The sequence below is a fragment of the Bison bison genome, unplaced genomic scaffold (assembly GCF_000754665.1).
Source record: "Bison bison bison isolate TAMUID 2011002044 unplaced genomic scaffold, Bison_UMD1.0 scf7180017864128, whole genome shotgun sequence".
Classification (NCBI taxonomy): domain Eukaryota; kingdom Metazoa; phylum Chordata; class Mammalia; order Artiodactyla; family Bovidae; genus Bison; species Bison bison.
This window is the reverse complement of record NW_011494700.1, coordinates 2,242,170-2,267,229: the sequence shown is the minus strand read 5'-3', so window position 1 is coordinate 2,267,229 and position 25,060 is coordinate 2,242,170. Positions and strand designations below refer to the sequence as shown.

The 25,060-nt window shown below is 37.8% G+C and overlaps 1 protein-coding gene across 2 annotated transcripts in view; it reads left to right on the top strand.

The window, feature by feature from the left end:
• TBC1D4 (TBC1 domain family, member 4) overlaps positions 1 to 25,060 on the top strand; it is a 263,231-nt gene that overhangs the window by 206,515 nt on the left and 31,656 nt on the right. Inside the window, exons 11-14 of one of the 2 annotated variants that reach the window (XM_010839663.1) lie at positions 9,755 to 9,829; positions 12,526 to 12,752; positions 14,512 to 14,676; positions 23,644 to 23,801. In XM_010839663.1, the coding sequence (XP_010837965.1) occupies positions 9,755 to 9,829; positions 12,526 to 12,752; positions 14,512 to 14,676; positions 23,644 to 23,801 (625 nt within the window). The remainder of the gene's footprint in view (positions 1 to 9,754; positions 9,830 to 12,525; positions 12,753 to 14,511; positions 14,677 to 23,643; positions 23,802 to 25,060) is intronic. The other variant, XM_010839664.1, reaches the window with a different exon arrangement.

Below are 25,060 nucleotides of genomic sequence, written 5' to 3'. Positions count from 1 at the left end.
TAATACTCCATTGTGTATATCTACCACAACTTCTTTATCCTTCCTTTTTCGATGGACATTTAGATTGCTTCCATGGAAGGAAACCGTCGCAATATTATAATTATCCTCCACTTAAAAATAAAATGAAAAAAATTTAGCTGTAGTTTAACAGAAATGTGTGTATTCTTCAGTGAATTTATTTATTCTGTTTAAAAATAGCATAGTGTTGATGTATGGCAAAACCAATGCAATATTATAAAGTAATTAGCCTCTAATTAAAATAAATAAATTTAAATTAAAAAAAAATAGCATAGTGATTTCTTTTCCTCTTCATTTTCATCTTCCTAAACAGTTCACTCCTGAAGCTACTAGACAAGACATAGCAAGGTATATGTCTTGGGTCTGTAAGGCAGAGGAGACACAGTGGCCCAGGGCAGGGAGACAGCCTGAATGGGTGCTGTATGTGGTGGCGGGGGTGGGTGTCCCAATGCAGCGTGCAGAAACCAGAGTGTGGTGAGGAGGCTGTCAGCCTGTGGGGGCAGTCTGGTTTCTACAAGAGGAGCATGAGCAGGTGAAGAGGGTGCCCCGAAGCAGGATGGCTCAGTGCAGGGTGTCAGAGGCAGAGTGGAGGGGAGAAAGCATTCCAGGTGCCCAGTACAAGGATGGTGCCTTGTGTGGGGCTGCTGGAGCTGGGTGGGGTGAGGAGAGGGTGAGGTGCCAATTGTGCAGATTGGTTACATACAGGGAACTGACCAAATATGTAAATGTTGAAGGATAGTGGGATTCTGGGAGAAGGGAATTACAAAGTTAAAAGGGGAGAGGGAATTAGAATGAATTCTGCTGCTGTTGAATTCAACTCAGAGGTAGCGGTATGGAATCTTGGTTTTTCTGTTTTGAACAATAGAATAATATATACATATATTATACATATACATATAATATGTATGTAATATGTGTATTACTATATGTGTATGTGTATAAATGTGTATATATGGTCCACTGATAGGCACTGGGGACAGCTTTTCTATATATGTCAGATAATACATTAAGCCTGGTTGGGTGACCAGGTTAAAGTCTGTTTGGGTGACCAGATTTTTGATTTAGGACTCGGATTTCGGTTTCTGTACAGAAACAAAGAGGGAACCAGGATCCTGGCAGAAATGGCTAGTTCCAGGACTATATGGAAATTACGAGATAAGTCCAGAGCACCTTGGCATTCTAGATAATAAAGAAGTTGTCAAAGAGAGATGGCAGGATGTCACAAAGACATAAACACCTTGAAGGATTCCAGTGGTGACATCTGAGACAATTTAAGCGTCAGAATAGTTGACGGCGACAGACAGTAGCCTGTTGTATAACAGGAAGGTACTAAGGCGCTTAGTCGCCCACTTGTGTCTGACTCTCAGTGACTGCATGGCCTGCAGCCTGCCAGTCCCCTCTGTCCATGGAATTCTTCAGGCAAGAATGCTAGAGTGGGTATCCATTTCCTGTATGAAAGGAAACTGAGTCTATTCGGATGTGAAAAATAAATTGACAACTTGATCATTATCAGGATATTTACTGGATAGAATGAATACTTAGTAATTACAAAGGGGAAAATAGTAACTTTATGATGAAAAAGGCTGACAGGCACCTTGACAAATTGAACGTCATCAACAATGGACAAAATTAAAATCCTGTGCTACAAAGAATACAGAAGCACTTCTGTGGTATTCCTGCCAGAGGGGCAATGCTTGAATCTAATCATAAGGAAACATCAACAAACCCACTTTGAGATACAGTCTACAAAATAACTACCTGTTATCTTCCAAAGTGTTTAGGGCAGGAAAGTCAACGCAGTAGTACATTGGAACAGTGACTTCTGATGTCTGGTATTCTTATTTTTATTTCTGTGCTAGAACTCAAAATCCTTTATGGGTATTTCTATTAATGATGGAGAGTCTTCTAATTTTAACAAAAGCCCTACAGCAATCATGGTCATCTGACAATGCTGTTATTTTATTAGCAGAAAACAGAACCTAGGAAAAAGCCTCTAGAAGATTTATCAGAAATGTGTTAATGTAACTTCTCATAAAACTTCCTTATCTCCTTGTCTTCAACATTTATAAATCAGTTAGGTTCTTTCTTTCTCTCTCAGTCCTTCCCTCTCTCTTCTCCCTCTCTCCCATGTGTTTAGTGAGAATTTTAGTAGACTGATCATTTATGGGGTGGTCAGGGATCTGAATTCAAGATCTTGCCCAAGCACGTTTTATATTTATGACCTTGGACAAATTATTTACCTTTCTAAACAGTTTTTTCTCCACTTGTGAAATGGGAAAACATTTCCCATCCATTCTGATTGAGCCCATTGCCGTGAGGATGAAATGTCAGAATGTTGGGAAAATGTCACACTGTGGATATGAGGTGGTACATACAGCAGTGGTCAGCCCTGGAACCTGTCATTGGCAAATGACACAAGGGTATTATCCTACCGAGTACCTTGGCATTCCGCACAGTACTTACGTGACGGACTTTGAAGTGCCGCTCCATAGCCTTGATCAGCTGTAATGAATTTCCAGCAAGGGCACTGCCAGTCTATTCTGGTCAAGGTGGATACTGTAGCTTTTGTGTCCCAAAGTGCTGCCAAATGCCATAAATTATGTGACCTAACAAGGTCTTACTTGCAACATATGCAGAAGAATGGACTTCTTGGAAAGACTGGCAGCTAACCATGTTGTTTCAGAGGTTACATAGAAAATGGGTTTTGCCTACTTCTAAAACTTGTCAGTTTATTTTTTTTCTCTCTGAGTGATATAGTAGAAAGTTGACCCTCCAGTCATAGTTCGGCTCATAATTGCTGCTATTTTTAAATGCTGGAATATTTCATTTAATGAACGATAGCTGTTTATGAAATAGGATACATTTTCAAAATGCTTTAAAGCTCAGTTCATAAACAATTAAAAAGTGAGTCCAAAGGAAAAGGCTTGACACATGCGTTACTAAATCATAATGTAGTAAAACTGAAAAAGCTATCTGTTCAAAAATGAGATGATGGAGTCTTGTATTCTTGTTGTTTGTCTGTTGCTTTTTCTCAAATTGAAGTTTTTCAAAAGAGGAATATTTACTAGTATATTATTATTCTAAAAGAGAGCTATTAATATAAAGTGTGAGTTGGGAAAAAGTCCTTATTTTATGTTTTCTTCAGAGTAATAGCCATTGTCCTTATTTGTTAAAATGTGTGAGTTAACAATTGTGGTAAATTGTAAAGTAAGTTTAGTTTTCTTTTTGTTTAAGAAAAATTTGTGGATGAAACACTCCTACAAGTAATATGTGTGACAATGTTTTTTTAACAATGGAAATGGTTTGATGTCCATCTGAATGCTTTCTCTATCGTGAGCAAATAGCCTAAAATAACCAGGCCAGTTGACATATAAGTAGCAGCTAAAAAAATAGCAGAAAGCGACATGGCCCATTTTTCTTGCCCACAAACTCAAACCCCATGATTTATCAGCCACATGTATAGTTTATCATGTTATAGTATAGAACCGAAGAACTGAAAGAGCCTTGATCAAATTCTAGGACATTTATAAAATCACACAGCTAATGTAGGCTAATTGGTTTTATTTGTAATTTTACTTTTCACAAAGCTCTATCTTTAGGAAATAGTATTGAGCTCAAGAGCCTCACTTTAAAGTTGTCCTCCCTGAATTCAAATTGCTCCTCAGTCTTTAAACTGTGTAAATGTTGGCTACTTCAGCTACCAGAACTTCAGTCTCCTTATCTATAAAGTTGAGCCAAATTAAGTATCTACCTCATTAGAACTGTTGTGGGGATTAATGAGGTAATGCCTGATAGAATACTTTACATAATACCTGGCACATGGTAAGCATTTGGTAATATTAGATGCAGCTATTAGTTTTATGATTGATATAGCTGGTATTGACAGAGCCACCAGAGATAGAAAACTATAATTGATATATACACACACATATATATGTGATATATTACATATGAGAATAAGTATTGCTTCTATGAAACAAGATGGGCTACCATAAATACAAAGAGTCAGTTAAGAACAGGATAGAACTTTTATAACTTTCTGATAGTGAACATAAAAAGAGAAATTCAATAGAAGACAATGAAACTAAGTTGAAAAAAATCTTCCAGAAAGTAAAGCAAAATGAGAAAGAAATGGAAAATAAGAGAACAATGTAAACAGCTAAAGAATCTGTCTGGAGGTCCAAAAGCCAAGGGGTAGGAGTTCCAGAAAGAAAATACATGCAGAAATTTTCATAGAAATCATTGAAAAAATTTCTCAGAGCTAATGGACATGTTTCAAAATTTAATGGACTCAGGAAATACACAATAGAAAGACTGAACAAAGCCATGCCAAGGCAACTCATTGTGAAATTTCATAATGCCCAAGGGTAAGCTTAGATTCTGCTCCATAGAGAAATAACAGGGTCGTACGGGTCAGGTCACAATGACATTAGACCTCTGTACCAGAAGACACTTGAGCACTGCTGACATAGCCTGAAGGAATGTTTCCAAGCAGAACTGTATATTCAGCACAACTATTAGTGTAGTATAAATAAAGAACAAAGGCATTTACAGACATATATTGATACATTTAAAAAAATACTTCCCAGTCTCCCTTTCTCAGAAAGCACCTGGAATCTATGTTCTGCTAAAATGAAGAAGTAAGCTGAAAAAGAGGAAGACATGGCCCAGGGAAACAGAATTTTCAACATAGGATAGCATCAAAGGAAATTTCTAGGTTGATAGTGAAGGAGAATACTGGAAACATCTATTTGGCAAACCTGAATTTCTACCAGTCCAGACTGGGACAGGAAGACAGAAGTCTCAAAAATGGCTTGCTCAAAGAAAAAGAAAAAATGTGATTGACGCATTATGTGATGGACGCCCATAATGTGGTTTGTTGGTGCTGCTGCCTCAGTTGTGTCCGGCTCTCTGCGACCTTATGGACGGTAGCTCTCCAGGCTCCTCTGTCCGTGGATTCTCCAGGCAAGAATACTAGAGTGGTAGCCATTCCCTCCTCCAGGGGATCTTTCCGACCCAGGGATTGAACCCATGTCCTTTGCATCTCCTACACTGGCAGCCGAGTTACTTACGACCAGCACCACCTGGGAAGCCCTGATGGTGATAAATAAATGATAAACAAATAAATTAGTAGTAATAAGTTAGTGATTACTCAGGTAGTTATGGGACTTACCTGGTGGCTCAGATGGTAAAGAATCTGCCTGCGATGCAGGAGACCTGGGTTCAGTCCCTGGGTCGGGAAGATCCCCTGGAGAAGGGAATGGCTACGCACTCCAGTATTCTTGCCTGGAGAATTCCATGGACAGAGGAGCCTGGTGGACTACAGTCAATGGCATTGCAAAGAGTCGGACACGACTGAATGACTAACACTTTTCACTCGTTTCAGGTGATTCCCTGAAAAACAAATTGTACAAGATGTTAGTTGTATTAATAGTGAAATATGTATGTAGCTCAGGTGCAGACAATATTTACAAGGTCTAAAAATCTAAGAACCAAGTATTAGTTTAACTGAAACTTGTGATCTAAGTTTACTGGGAAAAGAAGGGAAGAGAGAATTGTGTATGGTGATGGGTAATGAAGGAGTGATGTTGAAGCTGAAACTCCAGTATTTTGGCCACCTGATGTGACGAGCTGACTCATTTGAAAAAACCCTGATGCTGGGAAAGATTGAAGGCAGGAGGAGAAGGGGACTACAGAGGATGAGATGGTTAGATGGCATCACTGACTCAATGGACATGAGTTTGGGTAAGCTCCGGGAGTTGGCGATGGACAGGGAGGCCTGGCATGCTGCGGTTCATGCAGTTGCAAAGAGTTGGACGTGACTGAGCAACTGAACTGACTGACTGAATGAAGTTAGAACTAAAGTCTCATCTTCCAGAGTAGGAGGTCAATAGATAGTGCCTGAAGCTCCAATACTTTGGCCACCTGATGCGAACAGCTGACTCACCGGAAAAAACCCTGATGCTGGGAAAGATTGAAGACAGGAGGAGAAGGGGATGACAGGATGAGATTGTTGGAAGGTACCACCAACTCAGTGGTGAGGGATAGAGAAGCCTGGTGTGCTTGGGGGTTGCAAGTCCATGGGGTTGCAAAGAGTTGGACACAACTTGACGGCTGAACAACAAAAGTATTAAAATGAACAACAGAAGCATTAACATAAATTTAATTTCAAGTGCTTACTTTTGAAGAATGGGATTCAGTGTATGAGAGACGGATCTGGTGATTGTTGTTTATCGTTATAAGTTTTGTAGTACAGTTTGACTTTTTTTTTGGTTGTGCTGGGTCTTCGTTGAAGCACATGGAGGCTTCTACAATTGTGGCACGTGGGTTTAGATGCCCCTTGGCATTGTGGATCTTGGTTCCCCAACTGGGTATCAAACTTGCGTCCCTGGCATTGGAAGGTGAATTCTTAACCACTAAACCACCAGGGAAGTCCCTAGTTTGACTTTTGAAGCTTTGTGTAGGTATTACTTTGATTAAATATTAAAGTGAAGCTTAATGCCTTTTCCCTCCCCACCAAATGAAACCCAAGAATGTTTGGAGACAGTCTTTAATGTTGTAGAGCACTATAAAAATATTGGGTGTTTTTTCATTGTGCAGAGTCACTGTCACACCGACTTGATGTATTTCTAGTTACTCTTTTCAGAACTTTCCCATGTATTTTAGAGTTATGTAGAACTTCTTAGTCTGCTATTTTGTCTCCTAAGACCTTCTATGTGATGTGGCTCCCAACCAGCCTTTCCGTCTTCTTTCCTTCAATACTTGGCTTCAGTTTCTCCCTATGTAAAGTGAGGGAAATAGGTGAGATGATCTCTTTGGTTCTTTTCTTAGATCATCTGTGAAATCCATATGAAGGGACTGTGTAAAAAGAAAGTAAAGAACCAATCCACCAATACCGAAGCAGACTTTTATCTGGTCTTCTGGAGAGAAGTGCTTTCCTGAAGTAGTTTTGTTTTATGGAATAATGAATGAAGATAAATTCATACATTTTAGGATGCGTTTTTTTTTTTTTAACCTGTGCTTATTATCATCCTATAATGTAAGTTATGATCTAGCTTATAGAGGAGGTGTATGTAATAAGCCATTTTCTTTATAACTGTTGTGGTTTGCTGTGCTTTACTTTCCACGTGTGTTTACCTCTTTGTGACATCACGTTCATGGAACTCTCTTATCTTATATGTGAATAATGTTTAACCTTGTAACCAAAATCACTTCAGTAGCTTGGTCTGAGTATTTGGTTATCTGACGGCTGATCTAGAAATAATGGAAATAGATGGTGAACAGTTCTGTTTACCATGTTGGAATGGCTGTTAATCAGTTCAGTTCAGCTCAGTTGTCAGTCATGTCCAAGTCTTTTGCGACCCCATGGACTGCAGCATACCCGTCTTTCCTGTCTATCACCAGCTCCCAGAGCTTATTCAAACTCATGTCCGAGTCAGTGATGCCATCCAACCATCTCATCCTCTGTTGTCCCCTTCTTCTCCCACCTTCATACTTTCCCAGCATCAGGATCTTTGCCAATGAGTCAGTGCTTTGCATCAGGTGGCCAAAATATTGGAGTTTCAGCTTCAGCATCAGTTCTTCCAATGAACACCCAGGACTGATCTCCCTTTAAGATTGACTGGTTGGATCTCCTTGCAGTCCAAGGGACTCTCAAGAGTCTTCTCCAACACCACAGTTCAAAAGCATCAGTTCTTCAGTGCTCAGCGTTCTTTATAGTCCAACTCTCACATCCATATGACTACTGGAAAAACCAAAGCTTTGACTAGATGGACCTTTGTTGGCAAAGGAATGTCTCTGCTTTTTAATATGCTGTCTAGGTTGGTCATAACTTTTCTTCCAAGGAGCAAGCGCCTTTTAATTTCCTGGCTGCAGTCACCATCTGCAGTGATTTTGGAGCCCCCCAAAATAAAGTCTCTCACTGTTTCCATTGTTTCCCCATCTATTTTCCATGAAGTGATGGGACCAGATACCATGATCTTAGTTTTCTGAATGTTGAGTTTTAAGCCAACTTTTTCACTTTCATCAAGAGGCTCTTTAGTTCTTCCTTGCTTTCTGCCATAAGGGTGGTGTCATCTGCATATCTGAGGTTATTGATATTTCTCCCGGCAGTCTTGATTCCAGCTTGTGCTTCATCCAGTCTGGCATTTCTCATGATGTACTCTGTATGTAAGTTAAATAAGAAGGGTGACAGTATACAGCCTTGTCGAACTCCTTTCCCAGTTTGGAACCAGTCTGTTGTTCCATGTCCCGTTCTAACTGTTGCTTCTTAACTTGCTATACAGATTTCTCAAGAGGCAAGTCAGGTGGTCTGGTATTCCCATCTCTTTTAAGAATTTTCTACAGTTTGTTGTGATCCACACAGTCAAAGGCTTTGGCATAGTCAATAAGGAAGAAGTAGATGTTTTTCTGTAACTCTCTTGCTTTTCCAATGATCCAGCGGATATTGGCAATTTGATCGCTGGTTCCTCTGCCTTTTCTAAATCCAGCTTGAACATCTGGAAGTTCATGGTTCACATACTGTTGAAGCCTGGCTTAGAGGATTTTGAGCATTACTTTGCTAGCGTGTGAGATGAGTGAAATTGTGCAGTAGTTTGAGCATTCTTTGGCATTGCCTTTCTTGGGGATTGAAACAAAAACTGACCTTTTCCAGTCCTGTGGCCACTACTGCATTTCCAAATTTGCTGGCATATTGAGTGCAGCACTTTCACAGCATCATCTTTTAGAATTTGAAATAGCTCAACTGGAATTCCATCACCTCCACTAGCTTTGTTGATAGTGATGCTTTCTAAGGCCCACTTGACCTCTCATTCTAGAATGTCTGGCTCTAGGTGAGTGATCACACCATCGTGATTATCTGGGTCATGAAGATTTTTTCTGTATAGTTCTTCTGTGTATTCTTGTCACCTCTTCTTAATATTTTCTGCTTCTGTTAGATCCATATCATTTCTGTCCTTTATTGTGCCCATTTTTGCATGAAATGTTCCCCTGGTATCTCTAATTTTCTTGAAGAGATCTCTGGTCTTTTCCATTCTATTGTTTTCCTCTATTTCTTTGCATTAATTACTGAGGAGGGCTTTCTTATCTATCTCTCCTTGCTATTCTTTGGAACTCTGAATTCAAATGGGTATATTTTTCCTTTTCTCTGTTGCCTTTCACTTCTCTTCTTTTCTCAGCTATTTGTAAGGCTTCCTTAGACAACCATTTTGCCTTTTCGCATTTCTTTTTCTTGGGGATGGTCTTGATCCCTGCCTCCTGTACAGTGTCAGGAACCTCAGTCCATAGTTCTTCGGCACTCTATCAGATCTAATCCCTTGAATCTATCTGTCACTTCCACTGTATAATCGTAAGGGATTTGATTCAGATCATACCTGAATGGTCTAGTGGTTTTCCTTACTTTCTTCAATTTCAGTCTAAATTTGGCAATAAGGAGTTCATGATCTAAGCCACAGTCAGCTCCCAGTTTTGTTTCTGCTAACTGTATAGAGCCTCTCCATCTTTGGCTGCAAAGCATATAATTAATCTGATTTCAGTATTGACCATCTGGTGATGTCCATGTGTAGAGTCTTCTCCTGTGTTGTTGGAAGAGGGTGTTTGCTATGACCAGTGCTGCCAACAAATTTGAGTGAACCCCCAAAAGATGAATTTCATACTAACACAAACAGACAGCTGCCTTTTATAATTTTAAAGTAAAAATTCAAACCGTGTGAATGATTTAATTTTACTCTTCACACAGGGAGCTAACAGAATGAGAGGTCGGCTTGGAAGTGTGGACAGCTTTGAACGATCCAACAGTGTTGCTTCAGAGAAGGTATGCACCTGGAGCTCTCCTTTTTTTCTGCTGTTTCAACTTGGCAAAAACAAACACTAATATGGTATTATGCCTGGTTAGTTATTTTGTTATGAGTCCTTCATGACTTCTAAAAAATAACTCATGAGCCTTTATTATTTCAAAGAAGATTCTGTATATTAGCTCCTTTCTGTCAACTAAAAAAAGATCTACAACTTGAGAGTTGTGAGTTAAGTTTTATTTGGGGCAAAATGAGGACTGCAGCCTGGGAGGCAGCATCTCAGATAGCTGTGAGAGACTGCTCCAAAGCAGCAGTGGGGGAAAGACAATATAAGGTTTTGGTGAAGGGGAAGTTCAATACCATAAGCACTGAGCCACAAAAGGGTTTTACAAAAGGGTTTTTGTTAGTCAGGAGGATCTGATGTCACCATGAAGGGATTTAATCCTCCTCTAGATATGAAGAGATGCAAGGATTGAGATAATAAAATCTGTTCCTAAAAACATCCAACTATCTAAAGACCTGTCCCACCAGATTCCCTGGAGCACAGAGTGCCTCACTCCACTATGGACTCCCTCAGGGGCTGTTGAAGGTCAACAGCTGTAGCAGCATGGGGTTCAATCTCCCTCTGTTGTCCCCTTCTCCTCCTGCCCCCAATCCCTCCCAAGCATCAGGGTCTTTTCCAATGAGTCAACTCTTCGCATGAGGTGGCCAAAATACTGGAGTTTCAGCTTTAGCATCAGTCCTTCCAATGAACACCCAGTACTAATCTCCTTTAGAATGGACTGGTTGGATCTCCTTGCAGTACAAGGGACTCTCAAGAGTCTTCTCCAGCACCACAGTTCAAAAGTATCAATTCTTCGGCGCTCAGCCTTCTTCACAGTCCAACTCTCACATCCATACATGACCACAGGAAAAACCATAGCCTTGACTAGATGGACCTTTGTTGGCAAAGTAATATCTCTGCTTTTGAATATGCTATCTGGGTTGGTCATAACTTTCCTTCCAAGGAGTAAGCGTCCTTTAGTTTCATGGCTGCAGTCACCATCTGCAGTGATGTTAAGGCTTAGATATGGTCAATTACATCCTCAAACCCCATTGAAGGCACATGCACGCACACACACACACAAAAGCTGCTAAATGGTCATACTAGTAGAATACAGATCTTTGACCCACTGGGGTCATACCAGTGATAGGTTGGTTGGGGTTACCTCTAATTTGTTAACATGTATGACCTTAAATTCATGGGAATCCCTGGTTACACCTTCGTATCCATCCCAGTAAATGTCAAGGCCATAAATTAGTACCACAAATCCACTGAGTTCCATACCAATCACTCTCTCTAAGGGTAATAACAGGCATAGTTCATAAAGTACCCAGCCTTGTGTCATAATTACTAGATTAATCATTTTTAGTATGATTTAACCATTCCCAACATAGAGGAGCCTTTAAACTTAAATGACCATAGCCTGGTGTTAACCATGAATTTAAGGTCATACATCTGAGATGCTGCCTCCTGGGCTGCAGTCCTCATTTTGCCCCAAATAAAACTTAATTCACAACTCTCAAGTTGTACATCTTTTTTTAGTCGACATTTCTGTCTGTTCAACTGAAGCTTTCTCTTGGTGGGACAGAACACAGTTTTGGCTGACTAACTCTGTTTTCTCAGGCTTTTGACTGTTTGGAGATAGTATATTTTGGGGAACAGTATTTGAACAACTATTGATCCAAAGCCATAGAAAAAGGAACCCTATAATTACTGTACTTATAGGGCGATCTTTTGTTCTCTCCTCATATTACTTCCCCCTCCCCTATGTTTAACCCTTTTAACTGCAACATTAGGCTCTTCTTTATCTCATAGGCAATTCTCACTAGGTTTGGTTTCCTGTTTCCTGTAACATGTAACCTGAGGCAGATGCAACCTATTTGTTTTTAATGGAAAAATACTAAAATATTTTCACTTAACTTTTTGTGGGTAGAATTGAGGACAGTTATGAGTCCATGAGCCCTAACCCATGTTTATCAAGCTACAGATTTCTACAGCAGAGCCCGTTCTGGAGAGTATAAACAGCATACTTGTCTAAATTGAAAGATTTATGTTGTCCACCCATGCAGTATGAGAGGCATTCCGGCATAGCTCACTTTTCATTCATTTCCTGTTTTTCATGTCTTTAAAAATTTTTTTACCTCAGGGACCACGTAGTTAGATAGAAACATCCACTGTGAGGGAGGATACTTAACAGGCTTTATTTTATTTTCCTGACGTCTTTGCCATGAGACTTGGACCCTTAAGCGTTGTTATATTGTTTGACAGTACAGGAAGCGTGCAACTGAGATGTCACGGAAATCAGTAGATATATGAATACAGACTCCACCCTCTTTTGGTCAGGATCACTTTTCATCTTTCTGGTAACAAGAAGAGTATAGTAGCTTTGTAGCATTTTACCATAAGGGGTGAGAGGGAAGAATACCTTTTCTTATCATCCCTTTCACTTTCTGGCCTATCTTTACGGATGCTGTCTTACAGCTGCTTATCAGAAGAAATGGGCTGTGGTGATAGTGATTAGGCTTCAGCATGGATTGAGTAAAAAAAAAAAAAAACACAACAGTTTCTCATGACTCAGGAGGCAGAAGAGACACTCTGTCCCTTTTGAGCTGTGTCTGAACAGGTCTGCCATGATCCATGTAGGAAAGAAAGGCCTGACTTCTTGCGTTTTAGGACTACTCGCCAGGAGACTCTCCGCCAGGGACCCCGCCAGCCTCCCCCCTGTCCTCAGCTTGGCAGACGTTCCCTGAGGAGGATTCCGACTCCCCGCAGTTTCGAAGACGGGCCCACACATTCAGCCACCCACCTTCAAGCACGAAGAGGAAGCTGAATTTGCAGGATGGGAAGGCCCATGGGGTTCGCTCCCCTCTTCTGAGGCAGAGCTCCAGTGAGCAGTGCAGGTAAGTCCAAACCTCTCTCCAGAAACTGGAACCAAATTCCCCTGTCCCTGTTCTGACCACTGTGGAGTCGAGAGCTTTTGTGACTTCCTGCTCTAGCCAGTATTTAGTTTTCAGGGAGACCAGAAAAATAAATTAAATTATCAAAACCTTCATCACCAAGGGAAGCAGGCAAGCTTTAAGGCATCCCCAAAAGAGCAGGGTTCAGACATTTTAGATGCAAGTATTTTTTTTCCTAGAAAAAATGGAGAATACAAGATATCATGCCATTGTTTTATCTGAAAAACCTGCTGACAATACACGTTCCTCAGTGTCTCCTTGATGAAGGTGTTCATGAAGCAGCAAATTCGAAAATAACATAGCTGAGCTTCCTGTAAGCTTACAATGAAAAACACAAGGGTTGAAAAGAAGCACTCATTACCTTTCTACATGGGGTCAAATTTGGCTGTTATTTAATTTCATAAAAAATTATCACCAAATGTGAACAGTGTTAAAATTGTATCTAGAATAAAATGATGTTTATAGAGAAGAATGCATATACTGTAATTGACATGAGCATCTATTAGAAATTATCTCACATGATGTTTAGGAAATACTTTAACAAAATAATTTAGCATTTGATAACAGATAATAAAATTTGCAATTATAGAATGATTATACTTCTTACTGTGTAGTACAAGTCAGAATTTATATCCTAGGACTAATTTTGTTTCTCTTCTTTACCTGTGAGTTTGGTTTAGGAAATAGTTTGATGGGGATTCCAGTCAGAGGGGAAAAAATAAAATCAGAACTCTTAAGTAAAAAAGAAGATTGATTTTTAAATTAATTGCTATTAAATTTACCAGCATATCTTTTAAAAATATAATTGAATCCTAATTTTTAAAAATAATTTCATATTATAAATAAGATATTTAAGATATATAAAAATAGTAGAACTAATTATCCTCAGATTTTTCTTTTATGAAAAAGAACTAAGTATTCATGTATATAGCAAGCATTTTTTATGATCATTTATATTTACCCAAGGCATTAAGTATCTTTTTCCAGGAAAAGTTATTTTCAATAATTTAAAATATTAAAGGATAAATGATGTCTATATTTTCTTATGTTTTCCACATTTTGTAATGTATATACTCAAAGAATTTCTGTCAATATGAGAAGATGCTATTTATATCATGGTAAAAATTTGCTATGAAAAGAATCTTCTGGAAAAAAATCTTTGTAGGCGACTTAAGGATTCAGATAAAACCATGGCTGCACAATTCTACAGGCTGCAAGAAAGAACATGGACATTAACATTCATTAAGCCAAAGGTATTCTGATGACTCCCAACAACCAAACATGTTGTTCTTAAATTTTTAGAAGCGTTTATATCTTTAAAATAATTAAGTCTTTGAACTACTGATAATCAGTTTTTCCTTCTGGAGCTTGTTTCCTGTAATTATTTGTGCTTTCCTACTTTTTCCCCTTGAAGTATCTTTTGCAAGTCAAAATAAACACTTTCTGTCCTAAAATTGTTAAGAGCATTTTAGAGAGAAACACATTTGCTGAGAAACACTGCATAGATGAGGAATTCAATTTGTGAAACAATGAACCGGGTCATCATCATCTAATAGAGAACTGCATGCATATAAATTTTTTCCATATAAATTCAACTTTGATTACATTAATAGCAAGAACCTGTGTATATGCTATTTCATAGTGAATGAAGATTGTTCCAGAATATAACTTAAGACGAATTTGCTGTGTTTTCTGTACTCAGCATCCTTCCACCAGCTCGGCGCATGCACAAGGAGTGTAATTCTTCCTCCAGTCTTCCAAGTCTTCACACTTCCTTCTCTGCCCCTTCCTTCACTGCCCCCCCTTTCTTGAAAAGCTTTTACCAGAATTCAGGTAGACTATCCCCACAGTATGAGAATGAAATCAGGTGAGATCAGTGTCCTCTGTTTGCAAAGCAACCTTTCTGCAGTGATATACTGATATGTTACTAAAAAGTGGCTAATTGATTTGAGTGACATGAATGCATCTGTGTGTTGTGCGTGTTCTAACCAGTTTCTAATATATTGGCTCCAGTTCCAATTAATTTGAAGAAAACCTTTACAAACAAGTGTTTCAAAGCTTTTTGATGACATGATTATCTTACTTTGGCGACTATATTTTTGTACTCTGTGTGTGTTTCTTTGCCTTGGGCCCCACAGTCTGAGCTTTATTTTGTTTGGGGTAAGACCTATGCAAATATATACTAAGCAAACCTCCCCGATCATGTTTCTCTCTTTTTTTCATTTTTAGCTTCTCTGGACATATAAAGCCACTTATTTAAACAGCTGTACTAAAGTAATGGATATTATATATTTTTATTATTAAATATATAGAATATTTCCTAGGTGTTTCACTGGTTTTTCAATGACATAGACTTACTTTTCTGAATCTGAGCATAAGTCACATAATGGCTACAGGATCATATTGATAACAACTCCTTCTGGCAGCATGAGGGATCTCTTGAATTATGTAGATGTTCAGTTTTGTTTTTGTCCCCAGTATTGAAATTGCGTAACCTATTAAATCTTGTTCCTTACTGTTATAACTACACAAAATTAAGTGTGGTGATTTTTTGAGAATTACCATTAGATAATTTTTGAAATTCTGAATTCTTACTGATCTTGCAGATTCTCAATAGGATATTTTAACCTTTGGAAAGCAGTGGATTAAGCTGGAAATTCTCAAGGGGTTGTTGTTGGCTTAGAATTTTCTGAGATTCATTTTTATTTTTACGTGTAGCTTAAGCCATCCTTTTTTATTACTGTATAATATTCCATTTAATACATCACAATTTATCCATTCTCTTGCTAATGGATATTTGGGTTGTTTCTATTTTTTGATAATTGATAATTCTTGCAGTCAAGGAGAGAGATACATGCTGTCAACCAGCCGGCGTGCCACTAAAATCTTCTTGGGTGTTCTTTTGGCCTCCTTTCTTTTAGACATAGGGAATTCAAAAAGTTAGTATAATTAGGCAATGTGCATTAACTTGTTAAACTATAATAACCCTTGAATTATCTCTGAATGTCTTTTGTCCATGTATGTTAAGCTCTTTTCATCCCAAGGCAGGCAATTAATATTGGATTAATAAAATTTTGAATCTGAACTGTCCTTTGAGTTAGTACAAAATTATGCCAAAATATTGAATTTCTATTGAAGAAAGTTGACAAAGAATTGATTTCAAAAGGTTTTTACAGGCTCAACCTTATGTGAGAAGAATAAAACCATAAAAATTGCATTATGTATATGGAATATGCAATGAATTTAGAGAACTGATAGTTTAGATAATTGAGAACCAATAAAACATTTTACACGTTAACATTAAAAATTTCAGTCTACCTCAGCTGTATAGTTCTACCTATTGATAAGAATACAGCACTTTCAGTGACACCCATTTTCAGGTTCCTGCTGTTATATTAAAGAGAACATCTAGAGAATTCCTGTTTTCTTCCAGAAACAGAACCATGTCTGAAGGTGACAGTTAGGGACAGCCACCAAGAAGGTCAAGGATTAGCTGTGAATAGGTTATAGAGTACAAAAGCAGTGACTATAAAAGATTATCATAGTTGTTAATTTCGGCTGAGGTGTATGTATTATTCTTGTGCCAAGCTTCCGTTAGCCCACTACACCTCATTCTAATAGGAGCGTATTGAAGTCAGAGGGCAAATATTTAATTTTGCATTGAAAAAAATGTACCTCTTTGTGGTGATCTTCTTTTAAATGCTATATTTAGACATGTGGAGAACTTTTAAGTTTATAGGATCATTAAAAACATCCTGTCTTCTGAAATGTGTAGTGTTTTCTTGGTTCTGAGGAATTCTAAAAAATCAGAGAGCACTTTCTGGTATGTTTTTGTTTCCTTTTTGTACAGTGTTTTGTAATTTGACAGCTTAGAATCAATAGGCCAAAAAGACACTTAAAATTTCATGAAAGATTATGCCAGTTGTAAGCATCTGGCTCCATGGATTATCACAATGAACATCCCACATCACCCCCACTCAGTCAACACATGGAATGCTGCCAGCACCCTGGCAGCTCCTCCCATTTTCCCACCCAATCTCTACCCCTCATCCTGACCTCAGATACTATAGTTTAGTTTTGCCTGGTTTTGAACTTTCTATAAATGGAATGATACAGCATAAATTCTTTTATATCTGGCTTTTTCCACTGAATAATGGTTTATGAGCTGTATTCTTTTATGTGTACTTCAGTTTACTCATTTGTATTGCTGAATAGTATTTCATTTACTACATCACAATTCATTCCTTTTCCGGTGGACATGGAGGTTATTTCTAGTTTTTTGTTTTTTATAGAGTACTCTCCCTGGATAGGGGTTTCCCAGGTGACTCAGTGGTAAAAAATCCGCCTGCAAATGCAGGAGATGCAGGAGACACGGATTCTGTCCCTGGGTCGAAAAGATATCCTGGAGGAGGAAATGGCAACCCATTCCAGTATTTGTGCCTGGAGAATTTCACGGACACGGGATCCCGGTGGGCTACCATCCATGGGATCACAGAGTGTCGGACACCACTGAGTGGCTGAGCATGCGTGCATGCTCCCTGGATATTATCCATGTCTACATTGGTACATACTTGTGCATTGTTAGTAGCTATCTACACAGTAGCAAAGTTGTTGGACAGAATTCACTCTTAATAGGTTTATTTCAATTAGTCAGTCACTTTGACATAAATTTACTACAGCCTTGGAGAGAGATTTTTTTTTTAATTAGTATTATAAAATAGCTTAGATTTATAGGAAAATGCAAAACTATTATGGAGAACTGTTAAACCTTTATCCAGATTCATCCATTTTTAACATTTGCCACATTTGCTTTATCATTCTGTTTCCATGTATACATGCATATGTATATGCATATATATTTTGTTATTCTAAGCCATTTGTGAGTAGATTGCAGATAACATGTCCCTTCACTCTGAATCCTTCAGTGTGTGTTTGCTAAGAATGAAGATATTCAAGACTGTGGCTTTAAGCCAGGAATTTCTGAACTCTACATCTCTCATTATCACTGGTTTCAGAGAAAACATCATATGCTCACAATTACCATGATATCTGCAACTATTCAAAATAGAAAGAAAGAGGTCCATAAAACTATGTAATATAATTTTCATTTGGGTAGCTCATATATATTAGAGGCATAGTGTGGATCTGTAAATATTCATATTTAAGTAAAGTATAGAGTAGGTTAGTTAGCAAATACTATTTAAAGAGCATGATCATTTGAAATTTGAAATTCAGATAGGCATCCTTCTCCAGGACCACTATTTTGAATTATTAAAAACATGTAGATTATTGTTGTTAAGCAGGCTGAGAAAAAGAAACCAAGATACTTTTAATATCATGGTTTACTTAGTAGTAGGTTCATTTGTATAACAGTGAAATGCTAAAGGAAAGGGAGTACATATATGTTTCGTTTTACCTTACTTCAAGTTAATTCTTAAAAATTCGATGTTATTTCATTGTGTAGTAGCTGACATATAATTATGCATAATCTGATGGTATATTTACATAACATCCATTTAGCAAATATAATATATCCTTTTATAAACAAACATCTGTTTGCTCTTATTGTTGCTTCTCAGCTTTTGTGCCTATATTTGAAAAATTTGTATTGAAATTCACTGGTCAAATGATAGTCATTACATCTGCTTCTAAAACTTTTCAGCGACAAAATAGGTTTTTGCTGACAAGTACTTTGTGGTGTAGTTTGGTTCTATAGTTTTCTCATATTATCTGATAAGAAAATAGTGTAATTACTCATGGTACAATATTGAAATTATTTGTACTTTATTGATGTCTTATGGGAATGCCTTTTTATTCTAAATCCTGGTTTTGGACATCACCCTTTTCCTGTGCTAATTCCGTTCCTTGTTTTCCTGTGGTACTAGACAAGACACTGCTTCAGAATCAAGGTGATTAGAGGTCTAAATATTTTCATTTACTAATTTATTAATTCTTCCAACTGATTATTACCATTCACTTAAACAATCAGTTTTGGCTGTCTTCTCCATGCATGGCATCCTTCCAGTGATGTGAAGGGTATATAGTAGGGGAAAAATGACTCCTGGTGTAATCAAAGATTATGAATGATCATATAAAAGATTGATTGTAAACAAATCCTGTTTCTACTCCATTCCACATTGACATTTCCTTAGGACTCTGCTGTGGCCCTCAGTAGAGATTAATTCAAATTTGAAACTAATGGAAGTAAATGAATTTGCTAGTTTGGAGGTACATATGTACATTTAAGGAGTCTATTTCAAATCCCAAGTAGATGCAGAAATAAGAATCCTAAAAGAAATCAAATCTGATTTTCACTGAAAAATATTGTCTGTTTCTGTTCGTCTTAATTGCTGACACATGGGTTACTTTGAGACACTGCTGTGGCCTTCCAGACCTCCCCCTGGGCTGGACACAGGAAAACACCTACTTCCTTTTTATGGAAGTCTGACCACATCTGTGATGACATTTCTTCCTCCTGACACACACGCTTTTTGTGGTAAATGTCCAGAATCACTGCTGAACAGCTTCACTGAAAATGATTATTCTTTCCTAGTTTCTATGCTTTGCTCATGTCACAAGCCCAGTGGAAAACAGATGTTCCTATCTTCCTGTTGGGGTCACTGACATTTAGATTTCTTCCTAATGGGAGTTAAAATCCAGTATAAAAGATTGGGCTAGCATGAGATGTTCAAAGAAAAAAAATTATTTGGGGCCACATTGATAAGATAAAAAGTGACTGAGACTTGTAATTGACCTACATTTTTTAATGGTTGCATGTAAGACCATTTCAGTAATATTTCTTATCTACTTCCAAAAGCCTAACAGAAATGTTAAGACTTTCTGTGTCCTTCTAGAAGGTTCTACTATAGGCATGGAACTAGGTCTGTGTTTTACCTTAGTGGTCATCTGGCCTATTATTTTATATATGGTTAGACTGAACCCCAGAAATGTTTAATATCTTGCTTGATATAATTTATATAACATTAAGTTATAAGAATGTGAGTAAGCAAATGAGCTCCCTAGAGATATTTTAAATTCCAATGCAAAGAACATAATTAAAAACTTTTTTTCATTTAGTATAGAGTTTAGGAAATAAAATTCTTTGTTCTTGTTCTTTTTTTGTTTTACACATTGATGAATCTATCTCATTTGATTCAGCTTAATTGATTTCCACTTGATTAGCTTATTCTTAGTTTTATTTAATTAGTAAAGATATTCCATAGGATAATAGATGGGTACCCAGTTGAAACCAGGGCTTACATAAGCTATTAGTCCACCTAAAGTAATTATGAATTAAATTGTACTATGAGCCTTGTAGGAAAAACTCTCAAATTGCAACACTGTGTTATTCCATGCAGCCTTTCTTGAGGCATTTACAAAGAGAAAGCCTTTTCAGATTTCTGTTAAGTGGTTTTCTTTTTGTTGTTATTGTTTAGTGGATTAGTTGTGTCCAACTCTTTTGCGACCCCATGACCTACCGGGATCCTCTGTCTATGGGATTTCTCAGGCAAGAATACTTGAGTAGGTTGCCATTTCCTTCTCGAATATATGTTGGTATATATATTAATGTGTTTTCTATTTGATCCTCCTATTTTAAAATAAAAAAGTGTTTACATTTTGAAATCCAGTGGTTTCAAAAGAAAACGAAGTGAGACATTTTACATAAATGAACACATAATATAATAATACTCTGTAATAATGTAAAATGACATTATTCCATTAAAAAAAAAAGGAAAGAGAAGTACTGACCTGAAGACTTAATGCTAATTACAAACTGATTTTTTACCCTAGAAATACAGGGGAACCTGGGAGTCCCGACAGCTTTATCTTTATGAACCAATACGGCTTTGTCTGAACTAATGCAAAGGGTGTTTACCTTGACATAGTAAACTACAAAGCCTAAGTGCCTGGATTCTGGATTGCCCGGGTTTGAATCCTGACTCCCCCACTATATCCCTGAGACTGTGGGCAAATGACTTAGCTTCTTTCTGCCTCAGTTTTCTCACTAAAAACAGGAATTGTAATACCATCTACCCCATAAAGTTGCTGTGAGGTTGAAATGAGTTCATACTTATGAAATGTCTTGAAGAGTGCCTGGCACATTTTAAGTTTTTAGGATTTTAAGTTTTAGATATTATGAAATTTTCAAATAAGCGAGCTGATATAAGGGTACATTATGCACCAGTTTTATAACCTATTCCCCCAAAATTGTATATTTTACAGACAATAATGAAAATGACATGAGTTCTTCACAATTGTACTTTTAGTACTACCCAGACACTTGCTATGTTATTAACACGGAATTTGAAAAGATCTTTTTAATTCCAGCATTAAAATACAAAAGTTTCAGAATCCCTTTGCTTTGGTTTATTCTAATTTTGTTATTATATATACTAAGCATTAAAAGAAATTACTATTTATTGAACACTTATCCCGTGAGGCATTGAAATTGTTGCTTTTACATAAGTCACTTAGCTTCCTAGGATTAATTTATAAATTGGATACTCTTAGGTCAATGTGTTACTATCTGGAAAAAAAATGCCTTATGTTTTTTATTATGTATTGTCATTGTTAGTACCTACCATTGACACCTTAGTCTGTGCTTTTGGGAAATGAAGCTATTAGAACTTTTTGCCAGAAAAACTTGAAAATCATGACTATCAACAAAAGATTTTAAGAAGGTAGATCTTTTATTTATTCCTGACCTGTCAAGGAATTTATTCCTGACAAGCCAAGCTAACATGAGTTTGATTAAACTCCGGGAGATAGTGAAGACCAGTCCATGCGGTCACAAAGAGCTGGAGACTACCGAGTAACTGAACAACAACAGCAATATCAATGTATTCCACAGATATTTGTTGAGTTTGTTGTTCAGTTGCTAAGTCATGTCCAATTCTTTGTGACCTTGTGGACCATGGCACGCCAAGCTCCTCTGTCCATAAAATTACCAGGCAAGAATACAGGAGTGGTTTGCCATTTCCTTCTCCACGGGGTCTTCCTGCCCCAGAGATTGAACCCGTGTCTCTTGATTGGCAGGTGGGTTCTTTACCACTGAGCCACCAGGGAAACCCCTTTGGTTGAGTGCTTACCATTAATTACCAGTTGCTATACTAGGAGCTAGAAATACATCCTTGAGTTGGGCATTTAACACATAACTGCCAAACAGTTATACAAATAGTGTTATACAAATGAAGATACAGGGTCGGTTAAGAATGTTTTTTAGGATATAGCTATTATAAAGAATGAATTATAGTTCCCAAAAGGAAAATATTGAATTAAGGCTTTCCAAAGGGGAAGTAAAGGTGGTCATATCCAGTCGGTATTACAGAGAGTGGTGAACTGTGGACACAAATTAAGGTTATAACATTATCCAGGATACATAACAAAATGGGCTTGACTCTACTGGGATGTGCGTCAGCTACTTTCTGAAGTATCATGTCACTTGCATGTCACTTGCTGTCTGTGAAGTAGCTCAAAAGTATGTCTTTTTCCTAAACTTAATTTACCTAATCTAGAAAGATAGATCAAGATTAGAAACAACTGAATGACCCGATAACTGTTGAGTATGGATATGCAAAGTAAATACAAATACTACAGACAAGGGCTGACTGGGTTTTCTGAATTCTGATTGTCTCAGCCTTAGGGAGTTCCTCTGAGTATGTTAGTGAGGTGGTGGCTTTTCTAGCTGAGTTTCATTTCTGCACTAACACTGCTTGGTTCCATCAGAAATTTCGCACCTTCACTTGTTGGAATCACCACATGCAAATATTGTTCATCATTCTCTTAGGAAGCTCAGAGACTTTAAAATGTAAAACAGCAAAATATTCCCACCACCATGAGTGGCAACAGTTATTGCATGGTGTTTCAGCTGCTAACATAATTGGTCTCAAAAGTTAAGTTTGAGTCATAATGACCTTCTAAAAAAAAATGACCTTTTCCTGCAGATAGCCCCAGCAGAATTTAGAGTACTCTTTTCTAGAAAATGAAATTCTTAGAGCAGACCAGCATTACTGTATGTTCATATTACCAAGCATTAAGGTAGAAAGATGTGACATCCCCAACTGCCTACCTCACCCCTGCTCCCCTAAGAAAGTTAAGGAAGGTGATTCTGGGGTCAAATAATTAAAGCAAGTTAGGGAATTTCTGTATACTATTTGCCTTTGGTGAGTCACAGTGCATGCCTGCATATTATGGTCTCTAAGAAGTCCTGCTCTAAAGAAATCTGTTTAGTATTTTAAAATGCAACCTATCCAGTTGATTTGGCCACACTTTTTTCTTTAGTATCACTTAGCAGTAATCCCAAGGTTGACTGTCCTGTCTGTCTTCAGGTTACTTTCTATCATGATCCAACTATTGGTGGTTAATACTTAGAGATGAATTGTAATAGTTACAGGCAACTAGAAGCTATTTTATCAGTCCGTTCTATAAAAGCTATAAGAAAAGCTCTTTATGATCTTTTAATAAAGTATTTACAATGTTTAGAATATACTACTTATTAAAATTCTTTCAGCAAATGATGAGGTCATTAGTTAAGCAGCCTTTGCTCCTCTGTATAAGCGCTCCTATTGCTCAGGATAGAACTTGGAATGATTGGCTCCTATGGAAAGAGTAGAAACAGGTGAGCTTCTGATAGGTGGGCTGTGCCTGGACTGCACCTGTCCCAGGATGTCATGGCCTGGGTGATCCGTGTGCCTCGCGATGCATCGCTCCATGTTGCCTGTGGCTTGTGCTTGCCCCTGGTAGAACTTGTGAATGGCTTGTGCTACCATTTTGTTATGAAAGATCACGTTACGCGGTTTCCTTTACAAGTTATCTATTTCTGTGCTTTCCACAGTGATGGAGAGGGGAGAAAAAGGACCTCGTCCACCTGCAGCAATGAATCCCTAAACGCTGGAGGAACCCCCGTCACTCCTCGCCGAGTTTCCTGGCGGCAGCGCATCTTCCTCAGGGTTGCTTCGCCCATGAGGAAATCTCCCTCAGCGATGCAGCAGGGTTCGTTCGCCAGTCACTTACCCCTCACTACTATCGTAGACTCAGAAATGGAAGGGGTGCTTTTTGTACAAAGAGAATTAAGTGATTACGGTAGAGAAGTAACGTCTCTATTTTACATCCGAGCTAGTGGATATCGAGATAGTCACGTATCATTAGAACCTGTTAGACATACAGTGAATGCTGTTGAATGAAGGAAGGAAGGAAGGAAGGAATGAATGAATTTCCAAAACCTGTTTGGGGGCTTACTTCATCATGCAGAGGGAACTAGAGTAGTGATAGAAAAGAAGTCAGAGATCTTTTTATTTTTGGAAAAGCAGCATTTTTTACGAGTCACACATAAAGTCACATAGAAACACTGAACGATAAAGAAGTGGATGTAGGTACGCTCCGTAGACATCAGCCAGCAGAGAGCTCCTGCAGCTCTCTTTCCATATTAGACCTATAAGAAATTAAAGCGAAATATACAAGGGGGTGAAGTAAGTGTAACAAGGAACAGAAAGATTTAACAATGATGAGAATACTAAAATAACACTAAAGAGAATTTGAGAGAGAAAGGAATAAATAACTTTCATGGGAGATTTTAACATACTCCTCTCTGAAAATTAAATCTAGAGAAATTAAACATAGATAATATTTGAGAAACACAATTGAACAAGCTTGATCTGATATTTGTATAGAACCTTGTCACCTATAGAGAAAATTTATTTATTTTCAGCACACATGGAATAGTTGTAAAAATTATTTATGTAATTGGCTGTAAAGATTTTTAAATGAATTCTAGATAATCTTGATTATTCATACTATATCCTCTGATCACACTGCAGAAGGAAGAAAGGAAGGAAAGGAGGAAAGGAAGAGGAAGAATTAGAGGGTAACTAAAAAATGTCATGTGTTTAGAAACGGAAAACTGTTTTCCTAGAAACAAGAAGGAAGAAAATATGATTGGATCCCTATGTGTCAAAATTGAGTGGTATTTAGAGGGCAGTTCTAAAACCAAGAAAGCAAAAAGTTTTAAATTCATACAGTAAGATTTTTAAAAAATTATTAAGGAAGTAAATAATAAGAGTAGTGAAGTGATGTTGCTCAGTTGTGTCCGACTCTTTGCGACCCCACGGGCTATAGCCTACCAGGCTCCTCTGTCCATGGGATTTTCCAGGCAAGAGTACTGGAGTGGGCTGCCATTTAGGGAAGAGGTCAATTAATAAAGAAAACAACCCAAGAAAACAACGTTTCTAGAGGCAAAATTAACTCTGCTGGGG